Here is a 24,788-nt window from a genome sequence, read left to right as displayed (position 1 = left end):
TGCATTGCTTGTGACATTTTGGAAGGACAGTTATGTCTGCTCGCGGCTATCTTTTAATGGCTTCAGTCACGGTGTCTGTACGAAGGGGTGCAAGGTTACTTAGCATGTTCCAACTAGTGGCAACAAAGAAGAAAGTGCAGACATTGCGCTGATTGTGTCGCCCTCTGCTGAAGGAAAACAGTGGTACAGTCAAACCCACTTATAACGATACCTGTTTTAACAAAATATTGGCTATAAAAGTGAAAAGCTGCTGTACCATCAACTTTTGTGTTTCTTCTATGGGGAAATAACCCGCTTACTATAATGTCTCCATGCTGCATTATCGGTTATAACAAAGAAGTCTGGCTGCTGGGTGTCCGAGCTGAAAGGGAATGGAATGTGAAATGCAAATGAAATGCGAGCCCCAGCACGATTGCCTGCTACCCCAACTGGTGCCGTGCATTTCTCTCCATGAGAGATGCATGCCAGCCTCGCGCACATCTCTCCCGTCGCCCTTCCACCCCTCTGAACACAATTGGGCAGCGCCCACAGCTCTGCGCCGTGCCACCCTCCGAAATACGAATGGACCGTGCCAACGGCACTGACAACATTGCTGACAGTGCTCCCAGATTGCTTGCTTGGCCCTCACAGTTGCTTCTTTATTCTCTGGCCTTCATTCTGTGTAATTCTGTTAATGGATTAAGTTGCTTGTGCTTGTCTTTGTTTGTTGCATTGAAGTCGTTCCTGGCCACGTTGTTTCACAGCCTCGTTTAACTTGCCACTGAAACGGAAGATGGCTGCTTCACCCACTGATCATTGGCAATGTATGACATTGCCGGTGAAAAGAAAGCACACTGCTATAGATTTGGAAACGAGGTGCTTGCCACATTTTTTTAAAGGCCCCTTTGGGGCCATCGAAGCGATGCCTCAGCGGAGCTAGTACGTCAATTGCCGCCCGTGACCCTTCTTTGCAGTTGTTATAGCAGTGTCATTGCTGACAGCCGACAAGCCGACAGCCGTGGACTGTTAACAACACGTGATCGGAGTGCTCAGGAAGCAGAGTTAAACACTTAAACGAGTCAACAGAATCAGAAGCCGGATGGAGGAAGGTGGTGGAGAGAACTGACCTCACCGCCATTATAGTTTTCTCGGAACAGCTACGCCATCCCCCATTTTGATCTTTCTTTTCATTCATCCCTGTTATAACAATCATTGGTTACAACACTAGAATTTTCGTGACACTTGAATATTGTTATAAGTGGGTTCGACTGTATAATTTACTTGAATAGGGAAAGTAATTCCAAACAATGCTACCACATAGGTGCTACCACATGGAAAGTTGAGTGCCTTGCTCTCAATCCATGCTGCTTACAAGTGTTCTTTCTTTTAAGTTACTACAAAATTTGAGCTCTTTTCATAAAACAGCAATTATTCTATGACAGCGAAATATCCATGATTCACACTTTCCTGTCTGCGCCTAATTTGATCAATAGCTTGCTATTGATGGTTGCAAGCTCGTATGCGCTCTCGAACAGCCAGCACCATTTTTAGTCAGTTTCGGTGTTCTTTCTACGCCACACACATATTTATAAGGCGCCTCTGTATGACGCAAGCATAAAGGTTTTATACAACTTTTTTTTCTTCTGCAATATCTTTGTGTAGATATTACTTTTCAAATTATTTTTATTAAGCATGGTGCTTGTCATTAGTACTGTCAAAAGAGAATTTCTTCTTCAGTTTGGTACTATAAACTTTGGTATCAAGCATGCTCTGTGATAAGAAAAAAAAAGCTTTTACTAGACTACTCAAAAGCTGCTGCTTTCTTGCGGGCAGGAAAGTGTTAATTACTTTTTGTATTTCTTAATGACTGGCCAGGGGCAGATCAACTATTCATGCTACGGACCAAGTTTTATTTCCACGAAGTTTACGCCATATTTCCAGAAGAACATGTAAATGTGAAATGTGTAACGAGAGTTGATCAGCATTCATGACTGAAGTGGTTCGGTGATTATATTTCGTCAGAACCTCTGCGTAAGGCTGTAAAGTACTGTAGAAGGTGCTACAGGACTCATTAAAGATGAGTATTGCCATATTCCTTGGGTGTGAAGAGCTATGCTAATGTATTTTGTTGCTAGGGCAAGTGTCACAGTGGAGCCCTTCTTTTGCACCTTTTTAACCTCACTAACGTCATCCTGATTTAAAAGGAACAAATATACCAGTCGTCCTGAGAGTGGAGGTGGCCTTATTACACTGCTACAACGTAGAGTAATCTGTTTTTCTTGCTCAATCTTTCTGTGAAGCCAAAAGAAAGAGACGAACTAGTGTCAGCAGTATCCACTGCTGCTTGTTTTCCTTCGAGATAATCTATGCCTCTTGAAAATTCTCTTACGTCATTTCATTTTTAAAGAATTCTCGCAAAAATGTTAGCTATATACGTATGGCGCAAAGAGCGAGACAAACAAAAGGGCTGAACTAGAAGTGGCCTAATTACAACACAAGAGACCCACCCAGTTTAGAACCTCCCAAGTTGCTTGTTTAGAAACCTTGCAGTGCGTTAAGGGAAACAGAAAGGGACTGACGGGGAGGATATTTTGCACCAGTTGATTGATTGTGCCCATGAGAAAGCCATCTTTTTCTTTCCCTTGACTCAACGACATTCAGTACCTCGCAAGCTTGTGGGTCTTTTTGAGGCACAGCAGACTCCAACACTGCGGCCTGGCCTTGAATGGAAAGGGGCGTTTGATGAAACTCCACAGCTGTTACTACAGGTGGGTTGTGCCTGTGCATGGCAGAATTTACTTGCCATATTTGAATTGAATAGCCTGGCTGTGTTCAGCACATGAAGGTGTGCTGACAAATATTTTAGCTGTCACTCTTGTCGCAAATGAGAAAAACAACACTCCTCTGGTATGCACTTTGGCATCTTTGTTGTACATTGTGTGTTTTTTTTTTTTTTTTTTTGTCCAGCACTTGGAGGAAAGAGTGCCAGACCATCAGCCAGGCAAACTTCTCCAGCTTTTCATAAAGATTGCACATCTGTTTGGTATGCACCACAACAGTATTGTGTGTAAATAGTACATGATGGGCTGTGCTGGCAGGGCTGACAAAGTGCAAGCTTAGAAAGGGGAATGCAGCCTTTACACAGGAATACATAATACAGTAGAACCTCGTTCACATGTTCTGAAAAAGAAAAAGAAAATCGCGCGAAAAACATACTCTTCGGGAAAACGTATGATCTGAACTAACTAAAAAAATTCAACAGACACAACTATTGTTGACATCTACGTTATGCGAAGCGTCTCGGCTTGAGATGCCGACGCGCATAGAGCTGGTGGGGCTCCAGCGGCCAGAGACATGTTTTGTTGTTTTTCTATCACGTGTTGTTTTAAGAGGGTGACGGGAAACCGAACGAAATGGAGCTGGTGGGCAATGCTGGATGCCACTATTGCAAAATGTGATGTTCACATCACGCCGCCCGCAGCAGGGAACAGCGGCGCGTTTGGATTATCGCCTACTAAAAGCGTGCAGTACGCTACCAATGGCACTACGCACCATGTGCAGTAAAACAGATAGGTGAAGATGCTTATTGCAATAGGTTCGGTGGCGATGGCTGTATATGCGGCGTGCGACGACCCGGGCAGAGATTTGCTGGTACTGGAATGAGAAACTGTGCACGCTGTCATTTTCATGTGAGACAGGCAGCTATGTACTGTTCTCGGTTGCGCGTGCCTCACACCTTTATTGTTCACATGGGATTTAGTGGCCGGAAAACGTATATGATCGCAGTCTGCTGCAGGGAATGGCTACATGTTTTGGTTATCGCCTACTAAAAGCGTGCGCTATGCTTCCGACTGCACCACGCGCTGTGAAACAGATAGATGAAGATGCTTATCGCAATAGGATTGGCAGTGATAGCTGTGAATGCCACGTAGGACGACCCCAGAGATGATTTGCTGGTACCGAAATGAGAAACTGAGTGTGCGCCAGCGTTTTCATGTGAGACGGGTGGGTGAGTATCGAGGTAAAACTGCCGCGGCAGCAGCTATGTACTGTTCACGATCGTGGGCTCCTCGTGCATTTTCTTGTTTACAAGGAATCTAGTGTCTGGAGAATGTATCATACGATCGCAGTTTGGCGACATGCTGAACCTTGGTACCGAAAAGTTGTGTTTTCCGGGAACGTATGAACTGGCAAAAATTAGCGTAACTCTATTAAGTCATCTTTATGTGTTCTCGATTGCGGACGTTGGCTCTGGGAAAACGTACATAATGGGAGCATATCAACGAGGTTCTACTGTATGTTGGCACATGCGATGAATTCTGTATTATTACACTGAATCCAGAATGCAAAAAATGCTCTGCAATATGCTGCGCAACAGTAAGCAACAACAAGGTTTTATTTAATTAGCCTTTTATTTATATCAGAACAATAGCAGTTGATCTGCGAGTAGGCTCCAGCTAGTGCGGCTCTCTTATATAGGTGAAGTCAGCGCAAGCGCCAGCTTCACCTCTCTCTCTCTCTCTCTCTCTCTCTCTCTCTCTCTCTCTCTCGAGGATTTCATTTTGTAGAGAAGAAGCGTGGAGGTGGGGGTGCACTGTGGTTTTGGGGATGGACCTTGTGCTGAATTCTTAGGTTGTCACCGAGTGTATTTAGTTGAGACCTGCTTGAAGTTGTTTACCAGTACATCCCTGACAGCTTATGCATACCTTTGTTAAGCAAATATCACTGTTCCACTTGTGGAATAATAGTTTTGGTAAGTGTTAGCTGCTGCTGCAGTGATAGGTCCTGTAAGTGTGTGTTTCAGTCACTCCTTCAGTCAAGTCAGATACATTGCACCTTTGTGTTGGCATTGAGCCATTATGGGGAGCTGGTACATGTTCTCATGCGATCAATCAAATACAATCAGTGGTAGCTGTACAGTGCCTTGAAGCAGGGTGGTTAGCTGGGAATTGTTACCCTTCAGTGAATCAATAAATTAACTGCAGCTGTATGGTGCCTTGAGCCAGGATGGGGAGCTGGCACACGTGGCCCTGCAGTGCCTTCTGCAGTTGGCTACTCTGAGCCACAGTGGGGAGCGAGAGCACCGGAACACCCACCTCAAGCGCTTCCTCCAAGGCGGACTGCTCGACCTGATGGCCGTGAGGCCCCCTCGCGCTGGCATCACTCAGCTGCTGGCACGCCTTGCACTCTTCCACCCACCTGCCCTGCTGCCCTCGCAGGTGCACCTCCCATACCTTGAGCGCCTCTGTGACTTGGCCAGCTGCGTGCTCCAGACACCGGTCAGTCTCCTCCCACTCCTTGGGTAGTTAATTTGACCTGAGAGAATTTGTTGTTTCAGCGCTTAGTGTAGGCCATGGTGTAAGAAAAATGCGTTGGGTGCCCACACTCGCTGGCCCCCAAGAGGAAAAGGCAAGGACAGATTGTGTTCGTTGATGACCTTGAATGAGCAGTGGTTTGCGAGGCAATAATACAGATGGCTCTATAGTATGGGAGGAGCCCAAATGGCTTGAGCAGGCTTGAATTGTGCTCATCTCATTGCGGTCAGTGTCCAGATGCTCTGTTCTAATGACACGAATGTACTTGATGCCTTGCCTTGATTCCTTGCCTTTATAAAATGTTGTGCCTTTGGTTGCACCAGCTTGTTCTTATTGATATCCTGTGAGTTACTCAACGTATGTGTGCTATGCCAAGAGCGAGTTAGCTACGCTTCATACTGGGCAAGAAGCGTTTTGTGTCGAAGTATTGTCCAACTTCTGCAGAGCATGCATACATTTTCAAGAGTGCACATGAACCTGACCATCTGGAAAAGTGGTGCTTCACAATTTCGAAAACAGATAGGCTTCTGCCATCTACCTAGTGACCTAGTGACCTAGTGACCTGACCTAGTGTGCGCAAAGCATTTCCCACCTGGACCTACTTATGCAGCGTATCAAGGAAACTTCTGCATTGTGCGATGAATAGGTGTCTGCTTCTGTGACATTCCGTATCCAAGGGCGAGTTTTCACTATCACCGTCACTGTGATGTTCCATATAAAATGCAAGTGCCACAAGAATGGGGGGCTCGCGCACTATATGCTGTAGGTGCATTGCCAAGCATGTGAGGATGAGCTGAGAAGTGTAAAATTTCAGTGTAGTGAAATTTCATTATAATGAAGTAAGGTATTGATTTTACCAACCTATTTATATTGAGGTTTAACTGTATTGTCTTCAATATGAATGAAAATTTATGTTTCCACAGTCCTAGTACTACCTATAATCAGTTGAGACATCTACGTTTATCTTGTTGTTGCCATGCCTCCAGCAATTCCTCCAGTGACACTTGGGAAACTGCACACTGGCATTTCAACAGTGTTTAGAGAGACAGTAAGGGGAAAAGTAAGTTGAGCTGTATTTATATATTGTGCCTCTACAATTATATACCAGGAATGCTACCCTTAACACTAAATAAAACTTGGTAAGCCAGAAAACATACAAAAGCAAGGACAGGTGGCGACGTCATATTGAAGTTCCCACACCATTTCATGAATGATGTCATGAATTTTGACGCTGGCAAAATCCATGAGGTGTATTTATCCCAGCCGCGGCAGCTGTAATTTGGATGGGGGTGAAATGCAAAAACACCGTTGTACTGTTCATTGGGTGCATGTTAAAGAACCTGAGGTAGTCAAAGTTGACCCAGAGTCCCCCACTACGGTGGGCCTCAAATTCGTGGTTTTTTCACGTAAAACCCTAGAATTAAAAAAAAAAATACTTTTTTCAGTCTCAACTGATTTATGTTTTTTTTTGTTTCCTTAATGGTTCTAAAATTCATTAGCAGAAGCAATGGTTCTGGCATATCCTGAAATGTCTGAACAAACATTGATTTGGCATGAATGCAAACATGTGCAGGTTGGAGAAGATGCCGAGCAGCAGCAGGAAGCACTCGACCACATTCTAGATGCGTGGGTTCCTTTGTTTCAAGAGCCGGCAGTCTTTCCTGCTGAACCCTTGAAGGTGGCAACCATGCGAGTCTTCGAGCTGTACCTGCGTAGTAGACTGGCAGCCCCCGATGGGACTAGGCCCCCGGTTCGTGATGTTTCTTTAACACATTCAGGTAGTAATTTTTAATGTGAACCATTCTTTGCCTCCTGCCAGGCACTTTGCCGTAGGTATAGTAGATAGGCTCCTGGCCTCACCTCTTTTTGACATCTTATTACGTGCCAGATTACACTGCAGCCCAGTGCTCTACTCATTAGCCCACAGATGCATGCATACTTATCTAATCTCAATGCCAAGTAGCACATTGAGGTGATTCGTGCATACATCACATCTGCGAGAGCACGTGTGTGAGTGCCACGAACACAGGAATTGAATGCATGAATAATTGTCAACCTTATCACTGATCTAATCTGTGTCATGTCGTATACAGTCACCGACCAATAATTGGGACTGAATGGGGACTGCCAAAATGTCTGAATAATTGGGCATCCAAAATACCGGATTCGCCCAAAAATTAGTGAACTTTTTTCCACAAGTGGCCAAAAAACGTGTGCTGTATGCATGGATCGTCATTTTCACTCCAATTTTTCGTGACTAGTGCAAGACATATTGGCGCCTACGACCGACGGCATTCTTCGCACAGTGACAGCACACTATCTTTCGTGTGACTAGCAAAACACACATCAGTGTCTACGCATGACCGGCATAGTGGCAAGCACACTTTCTAATCACATTGCATAAACACTGCCGCCCATTGACACGTCCACACAAAATATTGCAAAAGTGAAAGTGCCATGAAATCTCGACAGCGGCGTAGCCATCAGTTTATATAGGGGGGGGGGGGGGGATGGAGGGAACGAGGGGAGAATGGGGGGTCTTCTGCCAACAACTACCATTCCTCCCACTCCTTCACCTCTCTCTCTCTGTGCTTGTGCGTGCACATGTGTGTTTGTGTGTGTGTGTGGGGAGGTTGTACGCCACACAAAGACCAACTTCTAGCACTCCCTGGACAAGAATGCTTTAACAATGAGGATGCACGCTTTTGCATTGCCGAAACAACACTTTGCTTAACTTCTGACAAAAGCTTTTCACTGCTAAGGTGTGCAGCCACTTCGCATCAAATTACGCTATCATCCTTATGCTATATTTAAAATTATGGTATTAAAAAGATAACTAAAATTTCGTTTATGAATCAATGCATTTATATATTGTATGTCAATGGGACCTTGCTGGTACATGACTTGGAAAAACAAACAGCGCTAAAAACGGGCTATACAAAAACAAGATAGTGCACTATTGTGTGTATTCTTGTTTACAGGCCAGACTTGTTGCAGCCCAGCTAACAGTGGAGATAAGTGTTGTTTTCCACTCAGATCTTCTAGTGAGTGGTATGGCCATGACTACGTACAGAAGAGGGTGGGCACTGTTTAGCAAGTTGCCTTTCACTCAATCACGTTTTCGGTGTTGTGGGCATGCTATATTATTCTAGATTTAAAAATACAGGAGTGAAGCTTTGTGCTAGAACTTCTATGTTGTATTATGATGCAAGCTTCACTCACTTTCGGAGACCTGCTGTCTGACTTGTTCGAGGAGATGCTTAGGAGTAACTTGCCATCATGGTATTGTAGTCATCACGTGGAGCTTATTGTTATTTGATCACACTCGGCAATCGATGAGGCAGACAGTCCAAAGCAGGGTTGCTTCCTCTTTAGAAGCTTTTGTGAAAATTACGGCATCCATAGTTTGCAGTAAAATAAGGACCAGTAGCTCTGAAAGATATGAAAGTGTCATGTCTCCTGACACCCATCTATTCTGAAAATTGCAGAGACGTTTAGTTAGGATGGGCTCTTCGCAGCAAGCAGCACACGTTACGACAAGATAGGTGAGCCTCAGCTAGGCAACTGGCCATGGTTGTCTGGTGTTGAGCGATCGTACAGTGACAAGACGCTGTCCCTATGTCCATAATTACCCGCATTCCGCCAATTTCATTCTTGACGCCTTTTATGCATGTCTCCCCTTCCTCCTCGTATCCATGATGTTGTTCTCCTCCTTTAAATTCTTTTCCATTAGTCACTGCCGCACTCTTCAACATTCATTGGGTTGTTGAATGGCTAGGTGGCACCTAACATTCCGATATTAAAGCGAAGCTTTCTTTGCCTCTTCCTTCGAGTTTCCCAGTGCTGCTGCTGTTGTCTCACAAACCGCGTCGAGGGGTGGTTTAGAGCGTTTGTATACATGACAGAAGCACCGCAGAGAGGAAAGGCGATGCGAGAAACTCATTGGGATCATTCCATCGCATTGCATGTGCACAATGCCCTCTGGAGCTCCTTGGGCTTCGCCACATTAGTGTCTTGACAGCTTTAATTATCCGTGACCCCTCACAAAAGCATTGCAGAAACTGCAGTGCTTGCATTTTTACAAACGTGCAAGTCCAGAAGGTAGGTAGTTATAATGGGAGAGGGGTAGAGAATGGCGAAAAGGTGATGTGAGAAGGTAAACAAACACTACTGCTGTGGGCGAACTGGATAAACTTACTAAGTTCAAGGTACGGTACAGTATGTTTCTGCTATTTCTGAAAACTTTAAAAATGTGTCAAGTGGACAACTTACGCTGGGCGTGCAGAAGCAGAGCTGCATTAACTAAAGCGTACTGTAGCGTCTAGAACACTACGGAAGCGGTTGCACGCCAAATCAACACTGTTGTGCCCGCCGCGGTAGCTTTGCGGCTATGGCATTGCTCGAAGTCACGGGTTCGATCACAACTGCGACAGCCGCATTTCGACGAGGGCAAAGCAAAAAATTTTTGTGCACCTACATTTAGGGACACGGTAAAGAACACCATGGTGTCAAAATTAATCCGGAGTCCGCCACTATGGCATGCCTCATTGTCAGATTGTGGTTTTGGCAAGTACAGCCTCATAATTCAGTTAAGTTTAATAGTTCTGCCGTGTTGTGATGTGACATGTGAGGCAATGAAGAAGTGTGACGTACAAAAAAGTCTTGGGCAAACACCTATCTCTGTGTGTTCTCTTCTGTGTACTAAGGAAACAAACAGCAGTGATGCACGCAAAGTAACAATTAACATAAGCTCACCACTCTCATGTTGGGCAAAGCATTGAAGAAATTAAACATTTGCCGTCAACATTACCACTAATCATCGTTAAAGCGTTAAAGCAAAGAGCACAGGAAGATTCGCTTACACCAATTCCCACAGTGCGTGAGATCCGCATATTTTTTGTTTTTTGTTTCTGGCCTCGAAATGGACTTTGATGCAATTCACCTACCTGCTCTCCCACCTGTTTGTTGTGGTGGTTTCTTAGCCTCCCTAGCCCAGCACCCCCATCCATGATATATTTTGCCGCGCTGAAGTCAGGGTTCTGTAGGTCTTTCTTGTCCCATGTTTTGCCCTATTTTCATTCTTCACTGTGTACATACTAGCCTAGCAGCAAGCTCTTTTCAAGCTTATTAACGTAATCAAAGTCAGAGACAAGGGAAATAAAAATTATGGCAAAGAAGTCCGACACGGCTGTGAACGGCACGATGGACGCGGACGAGAAGACGCAACAGCATAGGCTTAGCCAGTCACACCAGGCACAGCGTCTAGCCCGAGCCCCATTTCAGGAGCACTGGCGATCCGGCTGCGGAGCTCTGCACCGGCGCACTTCTTCTTCCTTACAAAATAATTAAAAAGGAGGGAGGGGCGTTGCTTATTATGCGTTACCTTGACAAACAAGTTGCAATTTTTGTGGAATGCTTTTTTTCTGCACAATGTGGTTGACGATTTGGTCAAGTATCAGAAATGAAAAGCTTCCAGAAGAGGTTTGTAGCGCCGAAAAAACACAACACACAGCAAGCGAGACGGGACAGGCGCATGAAAGAGGTGGTGGTCTTGCAGAAGGAACACAAAGAAAGGGGCCCACTGTAGAAGAAAGGTAACTGAGTAATACTTGTTGGGGGGCTAGTTGGTGCATGTTTCCAGAAGAGGGTTGTAGCGCCGAAAAAACACAACACACAGCAAGTGAGACGGGACAGGCGCCTGTCCCGTCTCGCTTGCTGTAATTTATCACAAAGTTCGATGCTTACAAATTTTGTGCAAGAAAACATGGTGCTGCACATGCTTGGGAGTCTACTAGCATTCCATAACACGAATGTTGCAAGCTATCAGTAACTTAGGTACCTGTAGTAATCAAGATGTACAGTATGGTCTGCTTTTATTAAAGAGAACACCAAATTATTATGACCAAACTGGTTAAAGCTCAGTTTTATATGAAGGTCTAGAAAATATTTGTTTTTCATCAGTAGAATGTCTGTTGAATAAAATCAAGTGCTTTTTGGTCTCCGACGCTGAAGAAGTAGTAGTCTTATGTTCTACTGAATATCTTATATTGAGGTTTTCAGTTTAACAGTGGACCTCTGTTTTATGGCAATCTTTTAATGTATAGAACACATTCCTTTCCAGTTTTCGTCCATTGTACACAAGGGTTTTCCTAGCTTCATGGGCAGGTTGGTTTCGTGGGGAATCGTCCGCTTGTGACTGTCGATCTGCACGACAGATGAAGGTGTAGACCCGCCCATCACGTGACTCGATCACCACTTTGCACCTAGCCATTGTTGGCACTGTGCAGGCGGTCCTGCTGACAGTAAAGAGCAGGGGCACTTTCATTGTTGGATTCAGCATCATTTACCACCTATCAAAGGTTGTAAAATTGGGAGGACCATGCCAAATACTTGCTGCTTTTGTCGCTTCCTCTGTTCACGTTGCATTATCGTTTTGATTGGTCCTGCCAATCGACGAGGCTTGTACTGACTGAGACAACCCACGCGTAGTGAAAAGTCCGCGTGCATTAACTACTGACCACTCTGTTTCATTGAATAGACGAAAAATCAAATATTGCGTATTTGATTTGCAAATCAAATTATTCAAACATTCATTATTCGATTCGATTTGCTGATATTTGAGTGTTCACACACCCTTAGTTATTGGGTTAAAAAACTACACTTAATGTTGAGCAGTGTCTGCATCATTCTCTTACCCTTATACATATCGCAAGCATATATATACATTGCAGTGTCTCAGTCTTGTGCAGCTGAGTTTGCTTTGATAAGTTCTGGATGAGCTTTACTAGAATAGTGTATCTATTCAAGGCATAAATGTAGGCACTGCTTCTTCGTCTATCCCGGCCAAGTGTTATATCGCAAGCATGTATACATTGGCGTGTCTCAGTCTTGTGCAGCTGAGTTTTCTTTTGTAACATTCTGGATTAGCTTTACCAGAATAGTGTATGTATTCAAGGCATTAATGTAGACACTGCACTTTTGTTTATTGCAGCCAAGTGGTTATATCGCAAGCATATATACATTGCCGTGACTGTCTTGTGCAGCCGAGTTTGCTTTTGTAACATTCTGGATGAGCTTCCCCAGAATAGTTTATCTATTCAAAGCGCTAATGTAGTCACTGCCCTTTTGTTTATCACGGCCGAAACAGCACTAGAAAGCTTTTCAGCTGTAGTGCAGTTTTCATGTACATTTACTCAATGTGCAGATCAACGATGACGAGGAAGTGGCTGAGGAAGATGAGGATGATCGGGTTCGTTTTCGTGACCAGCTCTCTGTGGTGGGAATGTTAGGTCGCCACGTCCTGCCTCATAGCTTGCCCCTGCTCTGCCGGTAAGCACTGAGGACTTGAATCGAAAAGACCTTTCTGATTCTCTTCATCTAGTTTTCTTAGATTTGTTTAGCTGGAGTTTCTTTCCTACAAAACTTACTAGGAGCTGTGGGGCTGCAATCATGGATTTGTCTAAGCTTCATGCTTGTGGCTTCAGATGTTTTTTGTGGTGTTATTTGTGACGCTTTATCTTCTTAAATTTCCTATTAGTCATATGGTACATTTGGCTGGTCTCTACAGCACTGACTCAGATTGCAACGATGCCGAGCCCACTGTTCATTAGAGCCAGAGACGGCGTGACCAAGCCAAACATGCAGCTGCTCGCCAGAGCAATCGGAGGCCGGAATAGGAAACACATCAGCATGTGTTCTGTTGTAAACAGAGAAGGTGTGCGGGTACTGAGGCATGCTGCTGCACCTGATGTCATGCCAACAACAGAAGATGCAGGAGCATGTTACTGGAATTTTGTCAGATCTTGGTCATGCTCCCAGGTTGAAAGTGAGAGCTCCTCTGAGCACTCTGAGCTGGAGTGTAGCACTCTGGAAAAACCAGCCGAATGTGTTCAGAGCACTCGAGTTCGACCAGCCGAATGTACCAATAGTTTTCTGAACACAGCAATGCTGTGAATCTCTGTGCACATGCGTAATCATCGCAGACTGTTTCACTTATAATGAAATATTTTGTTGAAATTGATAAATTTGCAGAGTTGCAAAGCTCTTTGCAGCCAGAAGGATAAAGTCTAGTCAAATCTATGTGCAGTCAACGTCCAATTTTTGTACTCTCTAGGGGCTTTGAAAATGTCAGAAAAATTGGGCACTTTGAAAAAATAAATGCATGCCCAGGGCTCAAATTGCGACAGGCAGGCATGTCCGAAATAGCTCTGAAATTCGGCCACCTTTTCTACTGTTATTATGCTTCACCGCAATACGTCGCGTATGCTTGTCTGCGAAGCTGACTTTTGGGAACTTGCATTATGCAATGCTTGACCCTTGTCGTGCTTTCCCAGTTTCAAAGCCATTGGCGAGGATGACAAAGGTGAAGTCATCGCCATAGCTGACAGCGGCAAATTCTTTCAATAAAAAACATTGCATCGAGCAACAGAAAGCTTGGTAGTGAACATTGGAGGCCTAGCCTTGCTGCCAGGTGAACGAAGTGCAAACGCAGTGGTTGGATGCTGCAAGATAATCAGAATGCTTGATTATTGTGAATCAGAATGCTTGAGATAATCAGTGATGGCTTTGATTATTGGCATTTAGAACTTGCGGTCACACCAAAGGGTCTGGAAAATTGTAGGTAAAAGAGTTTCAGTGTTCAAAATTTCAGACGTCATTATGCATTCGCTCTATGGTGCCATGGCAGTGCCACAATGGCATCTGAACTGAAAAATTGGGCATCCGAAAAATAGCTAATTGACTGTACTTTGCATTGCTTCCATGCTAACTGAACCACCATACTTGCAGCTCCCGTAAACACCAGTGCCAGATTTCATTCTAGTACTTTTTGTTGGAAACTGCTTTTGGCAGCATGCACTGTTTCTCACTGCTTCAGTTACTACAGTTACCCTGTGACATGCTTCTGGGGTAAGGCTTTTAGCACGGTATATATACAGTGGCACATCATTGATACATCTCTGTTATGTTTTCCTGGCTCTTACACATTGAAATGCCAGTACCATTTCATGTGTAGTACCTTCCCATTTGTTACATTAGCCTTTCCAGTTGTTATGTTCAGATACTGCAGCTTTGTAGCACTGATTTTCGTCTGCTGGCAGCACCTACGTTTACTAGTGCATGTTGCCACTGTTAGGAGAGAGTGGTGGCATAAAGGGACGACCGAGAGCTCCATGTGAGGCATGGCACAGTTCTCAGACACTGCACGCACGGTTGACTGTAGTTGCCAAAGAAAGGATCAAGTAGCACCAGTGCGGTGGCGAGGTTAAGCCCCTTGAATAAAACTAAAAGTAGCAACATTCCTCATCGCCCGACCTCTCCTTCTCATGGGTTCCTCGTCACTTGCCGTCACAGTTTCGCCATTCGGTCTGGGGCGTGCCGGCTTCACTCATAGAGTTACGCGAGGTGAGACATTAAAAATTGTTGTTGGGTGTTCGCACATGGACTTTTACCATGTTTAAAGCTTGTTTATTGTTTGCTGTTCTAGGAGCAATGATGGAACACTATGAAACTGGCAGAAGCAGATCATTTTTGCGCTTTACCCGCCGTGGTTGCTTAGTGGCTATGGTGTTAGGCTGCTGAGCACGAGGTCATGGGATCGAATCCCGGCCACGGCGGCTGCATTTCAATGGGGGTGAAAAGCGAAAACACCCGTGTACTTAGATTTAGGTGCACGTTAAAGCAGCCCAGGTGGTCGAAATTTCTGGAGCCCTCCACTACGGTGTGCCTCATAATCAGAAAGTGGTTTTGGCATGTAAAACCCAATAATTTAATTTTTGTGCTTTTTTGGCACAGTAATTATGCACTTGTTTTGTCGCTTCGGATTGGCTGCTTGCTTCCAGTTAGAAGCCTAGTTTCGTGGACAAATGTCTCTTAATGTCATGTGCTAGCACAAAAATCGGAGCTCTTTGTCTTGCCAATAATGTATATGTAATGCACATGATGTTCATATACCTGCCAGAGCTTTATTTGAGCATTATGTTGTCCACGACTAGTGTACCTGCAGGCAGAAACACTGTCGCGGCTTGCACAGACCAAGTTGCTTCATGAGTTATTTCTATTACATTGAGCAGGTTCTTTATTTGGCTTTCTAAAGACACTTGCCCGCTGTGAAAGGGCTGCAATGAAGTCGAGGTTTCGGTAGTACATGCGAAAGGCGATGTGCTTGCGTGTGTGCAGCACAATGTAGCCACTGATTCAACTCAGATGTGTTTGCACTGCTCAAAGTGCATATGTGTATATAGTCAACATACGATTTTTCAGACTCCCTAGAGGTCGCGAAAATGTCCGAAAAAATTGGGCAGTCCAAAAAGACGAATGCATGCCTTTTAAGGCCTCCAAGGGCTCAAATTGCCACTGGCATGTCCGGAATATCTATATCTCTGAAGGCCTGCCAGTACACTTATTAGTTAGTATTGGTGCTCATACTGGGACAGGAGATGGTGGGTGCACGCATGTGTAATTAAGGAATATAGTATGTTTTAGTGCGAATATAGTATGAATATAGTAAAAATATATACGTTTTGGAAAAAAACCAAGAGAAAAACGTGCTAGCCGGGAAAACGTATTATCCAAAGTGACTAAAAAAATTTGACAGACTCGGCTATTGTTGACATCTACGTAATGTGAAGTGTCGCGCGGATTGTTGGGGCACGAGACGCTGACACGCGTCGAGCTGGGGGTGTTCCGCTGTCCGAGACACGTTTTGTTGTTTTCCTATTGCATGGTGTTTAAGAGGGCGGCAGGAAACCGAAGCAAAATCGAGTTGGTGGGCGACACAGAATGCCACCGAAGCGAAACGTGAGGCTCACGTCACGTCGCCTGTAGCAAGGAACGGCGGGGCGTTTGGATTATTGCCTCCTAAAAGCGTGCAGTATGTTACCGATGGTACTACGCACCATGCACTGTAAAACAGATAGGTGAAGATGCTTTTTGCGATAGGTCTGGCAGTGATAGCTGTGAATGCGGCATGTGACAACGCAGGCAGAGATTTGCTGGTTCAAGCTAATAACTAACCCAGCTTTCCACATTAACTACATTGGACCAATTTGCCTTTGTGTGCAGTGTCATCTGTATGCTTTTGTCTCTGTTGGCCGTGGTTGCTTAGTGGCTATGGTGTTGGGCTGCTGAGCACGAGGTCGCGGGATCGAATCCCGGCCACGGCGGCCGCATTTCGATGGGGGCGAAATGCGAAAACACCCGTGTGCTTAGATTTAGGTGCACGTTAAAGAACCCCAGGTGGTCAAAATTTCCAGAGTCCTCCACTACGGCGTGCCTCATAATCAGAAAGTGGTTTTGGCACGTAAAACCCCAAATATTATTATTATGGCTCCACCAGCACACGCTCAGAAAGTGCTCTGTGTGTTCGGCTGTCAGGGTTGTGGAGGATCGCACTCAGCGCCTGCAGGAGTTACTGCAGGGTCAACCTCAAGCTGGCAGTCCCATGACTGCTGCCCACAAGGAACTGCTGGAGGACCTCCACTGGATAGTACTCATTACTGGTAAGGTGAAACCTGGCTTCAACGATCTTCCTGTCTGTCTTTTCTGTGTGCGCATTTGTGTGTTTAAGAATGCATGTCCGCTTGCTGTTAAGGGGACCATGACATAGTTGTCCAAACATTCTCAGTTTATCATCCTAGCTGAGAGTAGAGGGGCCAGTATGCTTACACACCCAATAAAACTGAGCTCTCGGCACACATTTTAACCCAAAATTTCTGCCTTTTTTTTTTTAAACCCAAGATCACTGCCTCTAAGCCCCTCCAACTGACAGTGATTGCCACTTTTGGCATGGCTTGTGGGATGGCAAGAAGTGCGGGGCCAACGCTGTGTTGTCTGCCCTGAAACATTGTGAGACCACGTGCGTGCTGTACCAACAGAGTGCATGTACACCACTCTCTGTGACGTGTGGCGTATATTCTCGAGGATATACGTCACACGTCATACACGTCGCGCAATCCTCGAGGTCCGGTATGGGAGAACGCAGGGAAGGAATTTCGCTTGCATAGTCTGGACGGAGCGAGTAGAGAGAGAATCTTGCTTGGCAGTGGAGCCCGCCTGCTGAAATCATGGGCTTGCAGCACTGAAATATTTCTATCTTGGCTATTGATGAGCCGATTTGAAGAAATTTTGTGGCAGAATGCTCCGTAGAGGACACGTAACAATTTCCAGTGTATAACCAAAATTTGCTATGGGGCCTCGTGATGGGTCCTTTAAGACAAATGGGAAGCGGTTCATAGGACAGTTACTTGCACGTTGTCGTCCTGCAGCCAAAAAGGAGCAAGTTCCTTTGTGACCAAGTTATTCATACTGTCGAGTGGCGCTAGCGTAGAGGTGCTCACGCCATCTTGTAGCTGCATAACTACAAAACTGGCTCTCGCTGTTATGTGTGTGTCATGCGGGGAAGCCAAACAGAGAATGGGAGAGTGAAGCGTCCCCACAACCTCGGCTTGTCAAAATTGATCCTGGCCCTCCACTTTGCTGTCTCTCATATGCCGTCTTTCTTTGGGGCATAAAATTCAGTGCATGTTCTCGCTCCTTAGGCTGGTACAGTTGGATGCCTTTATAAAGAAGTGCTTGGGGCCTCTGAAATCATTTATCTAGGTAGCTTTGTTGTAAAGGTCGTGTACCCCACAGCTCACAGTAGAACCGGGACAGAACTATTCCTTCTTTATAAAGGTCATTTCGTTGTAGAAACATGAGCATTCTGCCACTTGACTGTGTATGTTAAAATGGTTGCAACACTGCACATGTGACTTTGCACAGTGCCTAATGGATATTCAGTGGTAACTGTTTATACTGATGTGTTATTCTACAGGCCACCTCTTGACCACAGTGTGTGAAGGTGAGACCCCTCTAATCCCCAAAGAAGTGACGCAGTTCAGCCTGAACTCTGGTGCTGACACGGCAGCCACACTTTCCCTGCTGTCACGACTGGGCCAAGCTGATGCTGTGTCTTCTGTTCAGGGCAATGTGGACCCAGTGGTTAGGTATGGATCTTTGGCAACTGTCATCCCTCTTGTGATGGTGTGGGTTTTTCGGGCATGTCAGATGGTCGGGTGTAGGAGTGCTGCGACCTCGTTGGACAAAAGGGGTCTTGCAGTATTCTTTGTCCTCTGCAAGTTACTGTACTTGGCAGATGCTTCCCTGAACAGCGCCTTACTTTTGTAAGTTTACAAACATTCTATAGCTCCACAAATATTGACTAACTGTGATAAGCTTAACAAAATTGCGGTTTCATACTTTGTTCTCCTGGGTCATGAAGGGCTGAACTTACTGTAATTCTTTTCCCTTAGTGATACATTAATATTATCGTTTGTAATCTTATCTATTTTTACGTAATGTTTTGTATGTTCACAGTTCATGCGCTGTTTTTTGCCATATATGAGCCTGCATGCCAAGAATTGTAATGTGGTGATTGATGTACTAATAAATAAATAAACACATTGAATTCACCTGACACAATGGTCCAGTGGCTTTGCCATTCTCTTAAACAGCACAATTTTGTGAGTTTCATTCGCAGTTGTAGCGACCACATTCCAGCATGAGCAGATTGCAAAATGCTTGCGTACTCATGTTTATGTTCGTGTTGAATAGCCCCAGGTGGTAAGAATGATCCTTTTCTTTCTTGACTGCCAGTTTTTTTCTGCCCGCTGTGTGCCAGAGGTTTTTCCAAGGTGAATGAAATTATATTTCTATCCAAGTAACATGCTCGAAGATTTTAAACTAAAAAGTTATTTATTGGCGACATGTTGCGTAACATATTACAGATTTTCTTGATTATCATATATTCAAACAAATATAATTATGGTAATTAATGACTAATGAAAAAAATTAGCACGAGTTATTCTTGATCGCAGTTCTCCAAATCAAGTTTAAAAAGTTCTTAAGTTTTGGCATCATAAAAAGCTGCATGGACTTTTTGTCACCAGGTTGAAATTTGAGAGACATGCCATCCGAGCAGCACCGACTCATCAGCTTTCTCACTCCACCTGTCGCATACAAGTAAAATCTGCCATGGAATTTCAGTTTAACCAACCTCTGTATAGACATCTTAAGCCATCCAAAGGCTTAAAATTTGCAAAAGTAAGGTACTGTACAAGGAAGCATCTGCCAAGTAGAGTAACTTGCAAAGGACAAAGAAATACCGAAGAGTGCTGTCAAGCAGTGCTTAGCTTTTTCTGCTTCTAACACAAAAGGCTTTGAATTTTTACGAAAGGACATCTGTGAGGTGTAGCTTTTCATGCGCAGGACATTAAGCAACTTTGCTGCAAGACCCCTTTTGTCCAACGAGGTCTCAGCACTTCTACACCCGTCCACCTGACATGCCCAAAAACCCACACGACGTTGTCATAAATTATCTGGGGAAAGACAGGGAGTGAGTGGAAATTGTTGCACGGCTTATCATGGGCAAGGCAAGGTGTGTGCACAAATGATGGAATAAGATTACTTGGGGCATGGCACTTAAAGGGAACTGGAACCCTGCACTTTATGATCTTGCACAGTTCAAATGTTGGTTTGAGACGTCAGTCAGTCCATTCATCAATCAATCAATCAATCAATCAATCAATCAATCAATCAATCAATCAATCTGCTTGTCAATGCAGACTGATCGTTGCAGTTCTGCAGCTGTGCCACGTGGAGAGGGCCGCGCTGCAGGCGGGCCTCGGTTCCCAGCTCAGCCCTGAAGTGGCCATAACATTGGTGTGGTTTCTGCATCGTTGGGGGCTGACTTACCTGCTGCCAAATGAGACATACTACACACAGGTAGGCAGAGAGGTAGTGGTGTGCCGGTGTGGTGGGCAGGTACTCTCAGACCCAACTTAAGTCGCCCCTCCCCTTTTCTCTTTGGTCGCTGCACCCTTCCCTTCCTAGGAAAGCGGCATCATGCGGATTATCTTTAAGGGCTCATTGGGAGGCCTTGTGCAGCAAGTGGGGAGAGAGCCAGCAGCCCCTGCTCGTCAGGTACTACACACAAGCCAACTTAAATGATCAACTTAAAGGGACACTAAAGGTTACCAGAAACTCAAGTTAAAGTGGTAGAGCAATGTTCTAGAACGTCTAAGGCGTCAATATAATCGCGAACAGAGCTTTAGTAACCGAGAAATTGAGGTAAATGCATGACACGATTTGAGACCCCCCAGCGACATTCCGGTACTAGCCCGATGACGAAAGGTCTCCTCATAATTTGTGTTACTAATACTCAACTACTCGTATTAAAAATATCATTTCATTCGATTATAAGCCGGAAAAAATGCTACTTGTCTACGTCTATTCGATTCTAGGAAAAAATAACATTTTGACGTTACCCTTCAGTAATATGGGTGTTCGAAAGGTTTCGTTTTCGCTCGACTCTGCGCCGCGCACGCTTTGGAGTTTCAGTAGTTTCGTTATCGCGTCGTGCTGTGAGGGTTCTGCTCGCGAAACTTTCATTTGGAACAAGCAGCGAGAATGCCACGTCCATGTGATGTCGTGGGAAGCCCTCGTTGCTTTCCCGCTCCGGAGAGCCGGTGTCGAGGCCGCCGTCGTAGTACGCAACGACGCCGGCAGTGCGAGCCCTCAGAAGCAGGTCGCGCTTGTCGGTGCTCAAATCGCTGAAGTTGAGCCCACCATCGCGAGCCAATCTGTCGGTGTCAGGGTCCATTGCGACGAGCGTCGAAGTTAGCGTCATAGAATGAAGTACCAGCTTATGGGCGTCTTGCGCTGGAGTGTGAGGTATAGTAGCGGCGCCTGGTGGCGGTGCGGGAAACGACATCTGGGTCGTGCCAGCTTGGGTCGTATTGAGCCCTGGCTGTGGCGAAGCACGTTTCTAGGCCGAGTTTTGCGTCGATTCGCACATTTTTATGCCCTGTTGCGAGTGCGAAAAGGCTCGTCGCTTCTCATAGACCACGCCGACCACGCTGCGAGCTCGCTGCAGCCTATAGTTTAACGAAAACGGACTCTCCGTGTGCCGTGGGACGTAACGTGGGACGTAATTCGTTTCTCCTTCCGCTAGCCACCATACTCCCGCTTTCGCTCTGCTGTCGGCTCTGTCTTGGCTCTGTTTCTGGCCGCGCGTTCGCGTTTTGCGCAGAAAAGCCGTAGCGCCGTCTGCGGACGCCGTTCTACTCACCGATGGCGCAACGTCACTATGAGACCATGATGTCAGTTCTCCTCGATCGGAGGGCGGGCGATTTGAACTGCGCTAGAGGTACGCGGACGCTTCAGAACGCATTTTCTCTTAAAATAAGTCTCTCCTTAGCACGAAACAAGCGTTTCGAGGTTTCTGGGATGGTATTTCAACAGTCCACGTTGACTTAATAGTAACCTTTAGTGTCCCTTTAAGGCTGCTGCCACCTGCACTGTGTCTGTCTGGCGTCTGTGACAGCCAGTGTTGGTAACATAATGAGAAAGTCGCTAGACTTGGCTAGCTTTTAGTCACCTCAACGCCAGCTTTGCCTTTTTGGGGTGTAAACGACTCTCAGCTATAGTACTTTATCTTTAGTGATGTAAATGTCGTGTTTGTCTGAGAATCAAATTAAGGCTAAAGAATAGCCAGTGAATGGCCTTGGTAAAATTCCTCAAGCAGCTTTGGCTGAGTTCGCCGCCTCTATTTTATCATGCACCTCCATTTGTCACCACTTCTGAAGACATACTATACTGAAGAGCTTATTAGTGCGCCACCTGGATGCATCAAAGCTGCTTTTCTAGGCAAAGCACAGTCTTGAGATGTGGCATTGTTGTAGAAGATTAAGCATTGTTGTTCCTTTCCACATTCTGACCGTTGAATCGTCACTGCAAGGTGTAATTTAAAGCTATTTAAAAAGTAATAAGAAAGACTTCAAGGAACAGTTAAAACGTCAAAAATATAAATTTCTTATCATCACCTTGTGACCTTCTGTTAAAAATGGAGTGTTTAATCCAGGACATGGCGACTTTGTCCAAAACAAAAGTTACTGACACTGGTGACAACAGCCACTCACTTCATTGTTGCATCCAATTGTTAACCTCCTCGTTCTTTGTTCTAAAATCTCTCTGCACGAGCGCTGAAGCTGCATGGTTAAATTTGCTGCATTACAAAGCACACTTGATGAGTTCATATTCTTAGGGTACTTCACATACATTGCGGGGGCTATGTATCTATCTATGTTAGTATCTATGTATGTGTGTTTGTATCTAACCATTTTCTCGCCTCCCTGGGCCACTGGTTTGTCCGTGGGCTGCTGTGCTGAGGGAACAGGGTTCGAAACCAACCAACGGACCAACTTGGGTCACTGACTGTGTGGCAGTGTGTACAAACTTGCGCTATTCAACAAACATTTATCGCGCCGCCATGGGTCACTGTAGATGCGGGACTAGGTAGCTAGCTACCACTGTTCAAAAAAACTTTTTGACTCCAATTTTGAGCACTAGGTAGGTAAGCGGCCACGCGGTCTGTGCTGGTCTTCAACGAACCTCTTTGATGCCAATTTGGGTTTCTGGGTATGTGCCAGTAGGCGTGTGCCGCTCTTCAATGAACGTCTTTGATGCCAACTTGGGTAACTACATACTGGGTCTGTTCTGAAAGTAGTAGGACTCGTTTAAAAAAACAGAATTATTCATGAGAATAGTACGAACAATTAGAATTTTTCAAAGTAGCACCCTTCTGCATCTACACACTGCTGCCAACGAGTTTTTCAGTTTTCGTACGCCTCCAGGAACGCCTGGACCGGAATGCTGTTTAGCTCCCTCGTCATGGCCTGTTGAACCGCCTCTACCAATCCATGATGCTTCCCCATGAGCGTCGATTTTATTCTTGGGAATAGAAAAAGGTCTGGCAGGGCCAAGTCGTGGCTGTAGGGGGGCTGAGGCAGCTTTGCCACCTTGTGCTGGGCAAGATACGTGGAACACTGTGTGGCTCGGCGCGTTGTCTTGGTGCAGCCGCCAATTGTTGGCGATGGCTGGGTGGACATGAACAATGCGTTTTCGCAGTCTTTTGAGGACTTGCTCGTAAAAAACTGCATTAACTGTTTTTCCGGGTGGTACGAACTCTTTGTGGATGACTCCATGTCGACCAACAAAGCAAATGAGCATGGACTTTTGCTTGGATTTGCTCATTCATGGTTTCTTGGGGCGTGGGGAAGAAGGGGTGTGCCATTCTGAGCTCTGCCACTTGCTCTCCTGGTCGTAGTCAAACACCCATGTCTCCTCACCGATCTCTACATTGTCCAAAAGGTCGGGGCCCTCATTCACATGATGAAGATCCTGGCAGATCGCTTTTCAGTTGGCCTTTTGCTCCTCTGACAACACTCGTGGCACGAACTTCACGCACACTTTCCTCATGTCTAAGTTTTCTGTCACGATCTCAAAAACCTGGGTTTGAGGAATACTCAAGTCATCAGCAATTCTGATACTCATCCTATGATCACTGTTCAGTAATTTTTTCACTTGCGACACATTTTCGCTGGTCTTGCTGGTCAAAGGGCGTCCGGAGTGGTTGTCGTCTTCCACTCTTTCCCTACCTTTTCGGAACTGCTTGTTCCACTCAAAAACACCTGATCTACCCATGGCAGTACCACTGTAGGCCTCCTTAATCACATCGTGAGTCTCTTTGCCCGTTTTACCAAGCTTTACACAAAATTTGATTGCGTATCGCTGATCCAGTAAACGCTCCGTGATTCTCCATTACGAGGTGTTTCGACAGGGGTTCACAGTACAAGTGACCTGCTCCCTTGAGCGGTTGAGAGCCGACTGCCGATTTTTCCCAGCGTTGCCAATATCCCCCTTCACCAATCCTGCGCGCCCAGACCACCTCTCGTCTGCCCGTTTGCCCCCAAAAAAGCCAGTCCTACTAATTTCAGAACAGACGCTGTATCACATTAACACATGGCACATTAACAGACACTGTTAATGTGCCGCTCTACAAAACGGAAAGGATCCCTTAAATCTCTCCCATGGTGAGCAGAACTGAAACCGGGTTGCAAGGGTTCCTCAAGGACAGCAACCTGGCACATTAGCAGGCTGCACAACAAATGCTGTGGGTATACGCTGCATTTAAATGAACATCATTTTACGCCAACACTTCAGCGAGCTGTTCGATGCATGCACTGAGCATGTGGTGCTCTTTAATGAACCTTCGCCAACTCGCCAACTTCGGTCACTGGGTATGTATTCTAATACTGGTACAGCGCAATATGGAAAAGAAGAAACAAGCCGAGCCGGCCAAAAGAAGGAACAGAGTCACTCTGTTCCTCCTCCTGGCCGGCTCGGCTTGTTCCTTCCTTTCCATGTTGCGCTGTACCAGTTTTAGAATGCAATACCAAGTCGCCCAATCCTCAGCCCTAGTGAGTACATATATGCCACTGAGTGTGCAGCAAGCAAGGGGCCAGTTGTCAGCGTTCACAGACATTGGCGTGCCATTCTTCTCGTCTTGGAGGCCACGCACAGACTTCTCGGCAGTGCCACTAGACAATTCAGCGAGTCCAAAAAGAAGCACAAAAGAGAAGCCCTGTTGCCATATGACGCGTTTCTCAGCGTTCGCAC

The 24,788-nt window shown here is 45.5% G+C and overlaps 1 protein-coding gene across 2 annotated transcripts in view; it reads left to right on the top strand.

Annotated features, from left to right (window-relative positions):
* The window catches only part of LOC142585730 (exportin-4-like), a 75,391-nt gene that overhangs the window by 16,688 nt on the left and 33,915 nt on the right, over positions 1 to 24,788 (top strand). The window contains exons 7-14 of one of the 2 annotated variants that reach the window (XM_075696708.1): positions 2,641 to 2,747; positions 4,965 to 5,258; positions 6,868 to 7,044; positions 12,499 to 12,623; positions 16,668 to 16,792; positions 18,106 to 18,277; positions 19,895 to 20,054; positions 20,163 to 20,252. In XM_075696708.1, the coding sequence (XP_075552823.1) occupies positions 2,641 to 2,747; positions 4,965 to 5,258; positions 6,868 to 7,044; positions 12,499 to 12,623; positions 16,668 to 16,792; positions 18,106 to 18,277; positions 19,895 to 20,054; positions 20,163 to 20,252 (1,250 nt within the window). The remainder of the gene's footprint in view (positions 1 to 2,640; positions 2,748 to 4,964; positions 5,259 to 6,867; positions 7,045 to 12,498; positions 12,624 to 16,667; positions 16,793 to 18,105; positions 18,278 to 19,894; positions 20,055 to 20,162; positions 20,253 to 24,788) is intronic. The other variant, XM_075696709.1, reaches the window with a different exon arrangement.

Source organism: Dermacentor variabilis, chromosome 6 (assembly GCF_050947875.1).
Source record: "Dermacentor variabilis isolate Ectoservices chromosome 6, ASM5094787v1, whole genome shotgun sequence".
Classification (NCBI taxonomy): Eukaryota; Metazoa; Arthropoda; class Arachnida; order Ixodida; family Ixodidae; genus Dermacentor; species Dermacentor variabilis.
Note: the sequence above shows the minus strand (reverse complement) of the source record. Positions and strands in the feature narration are given on the sequence as shown.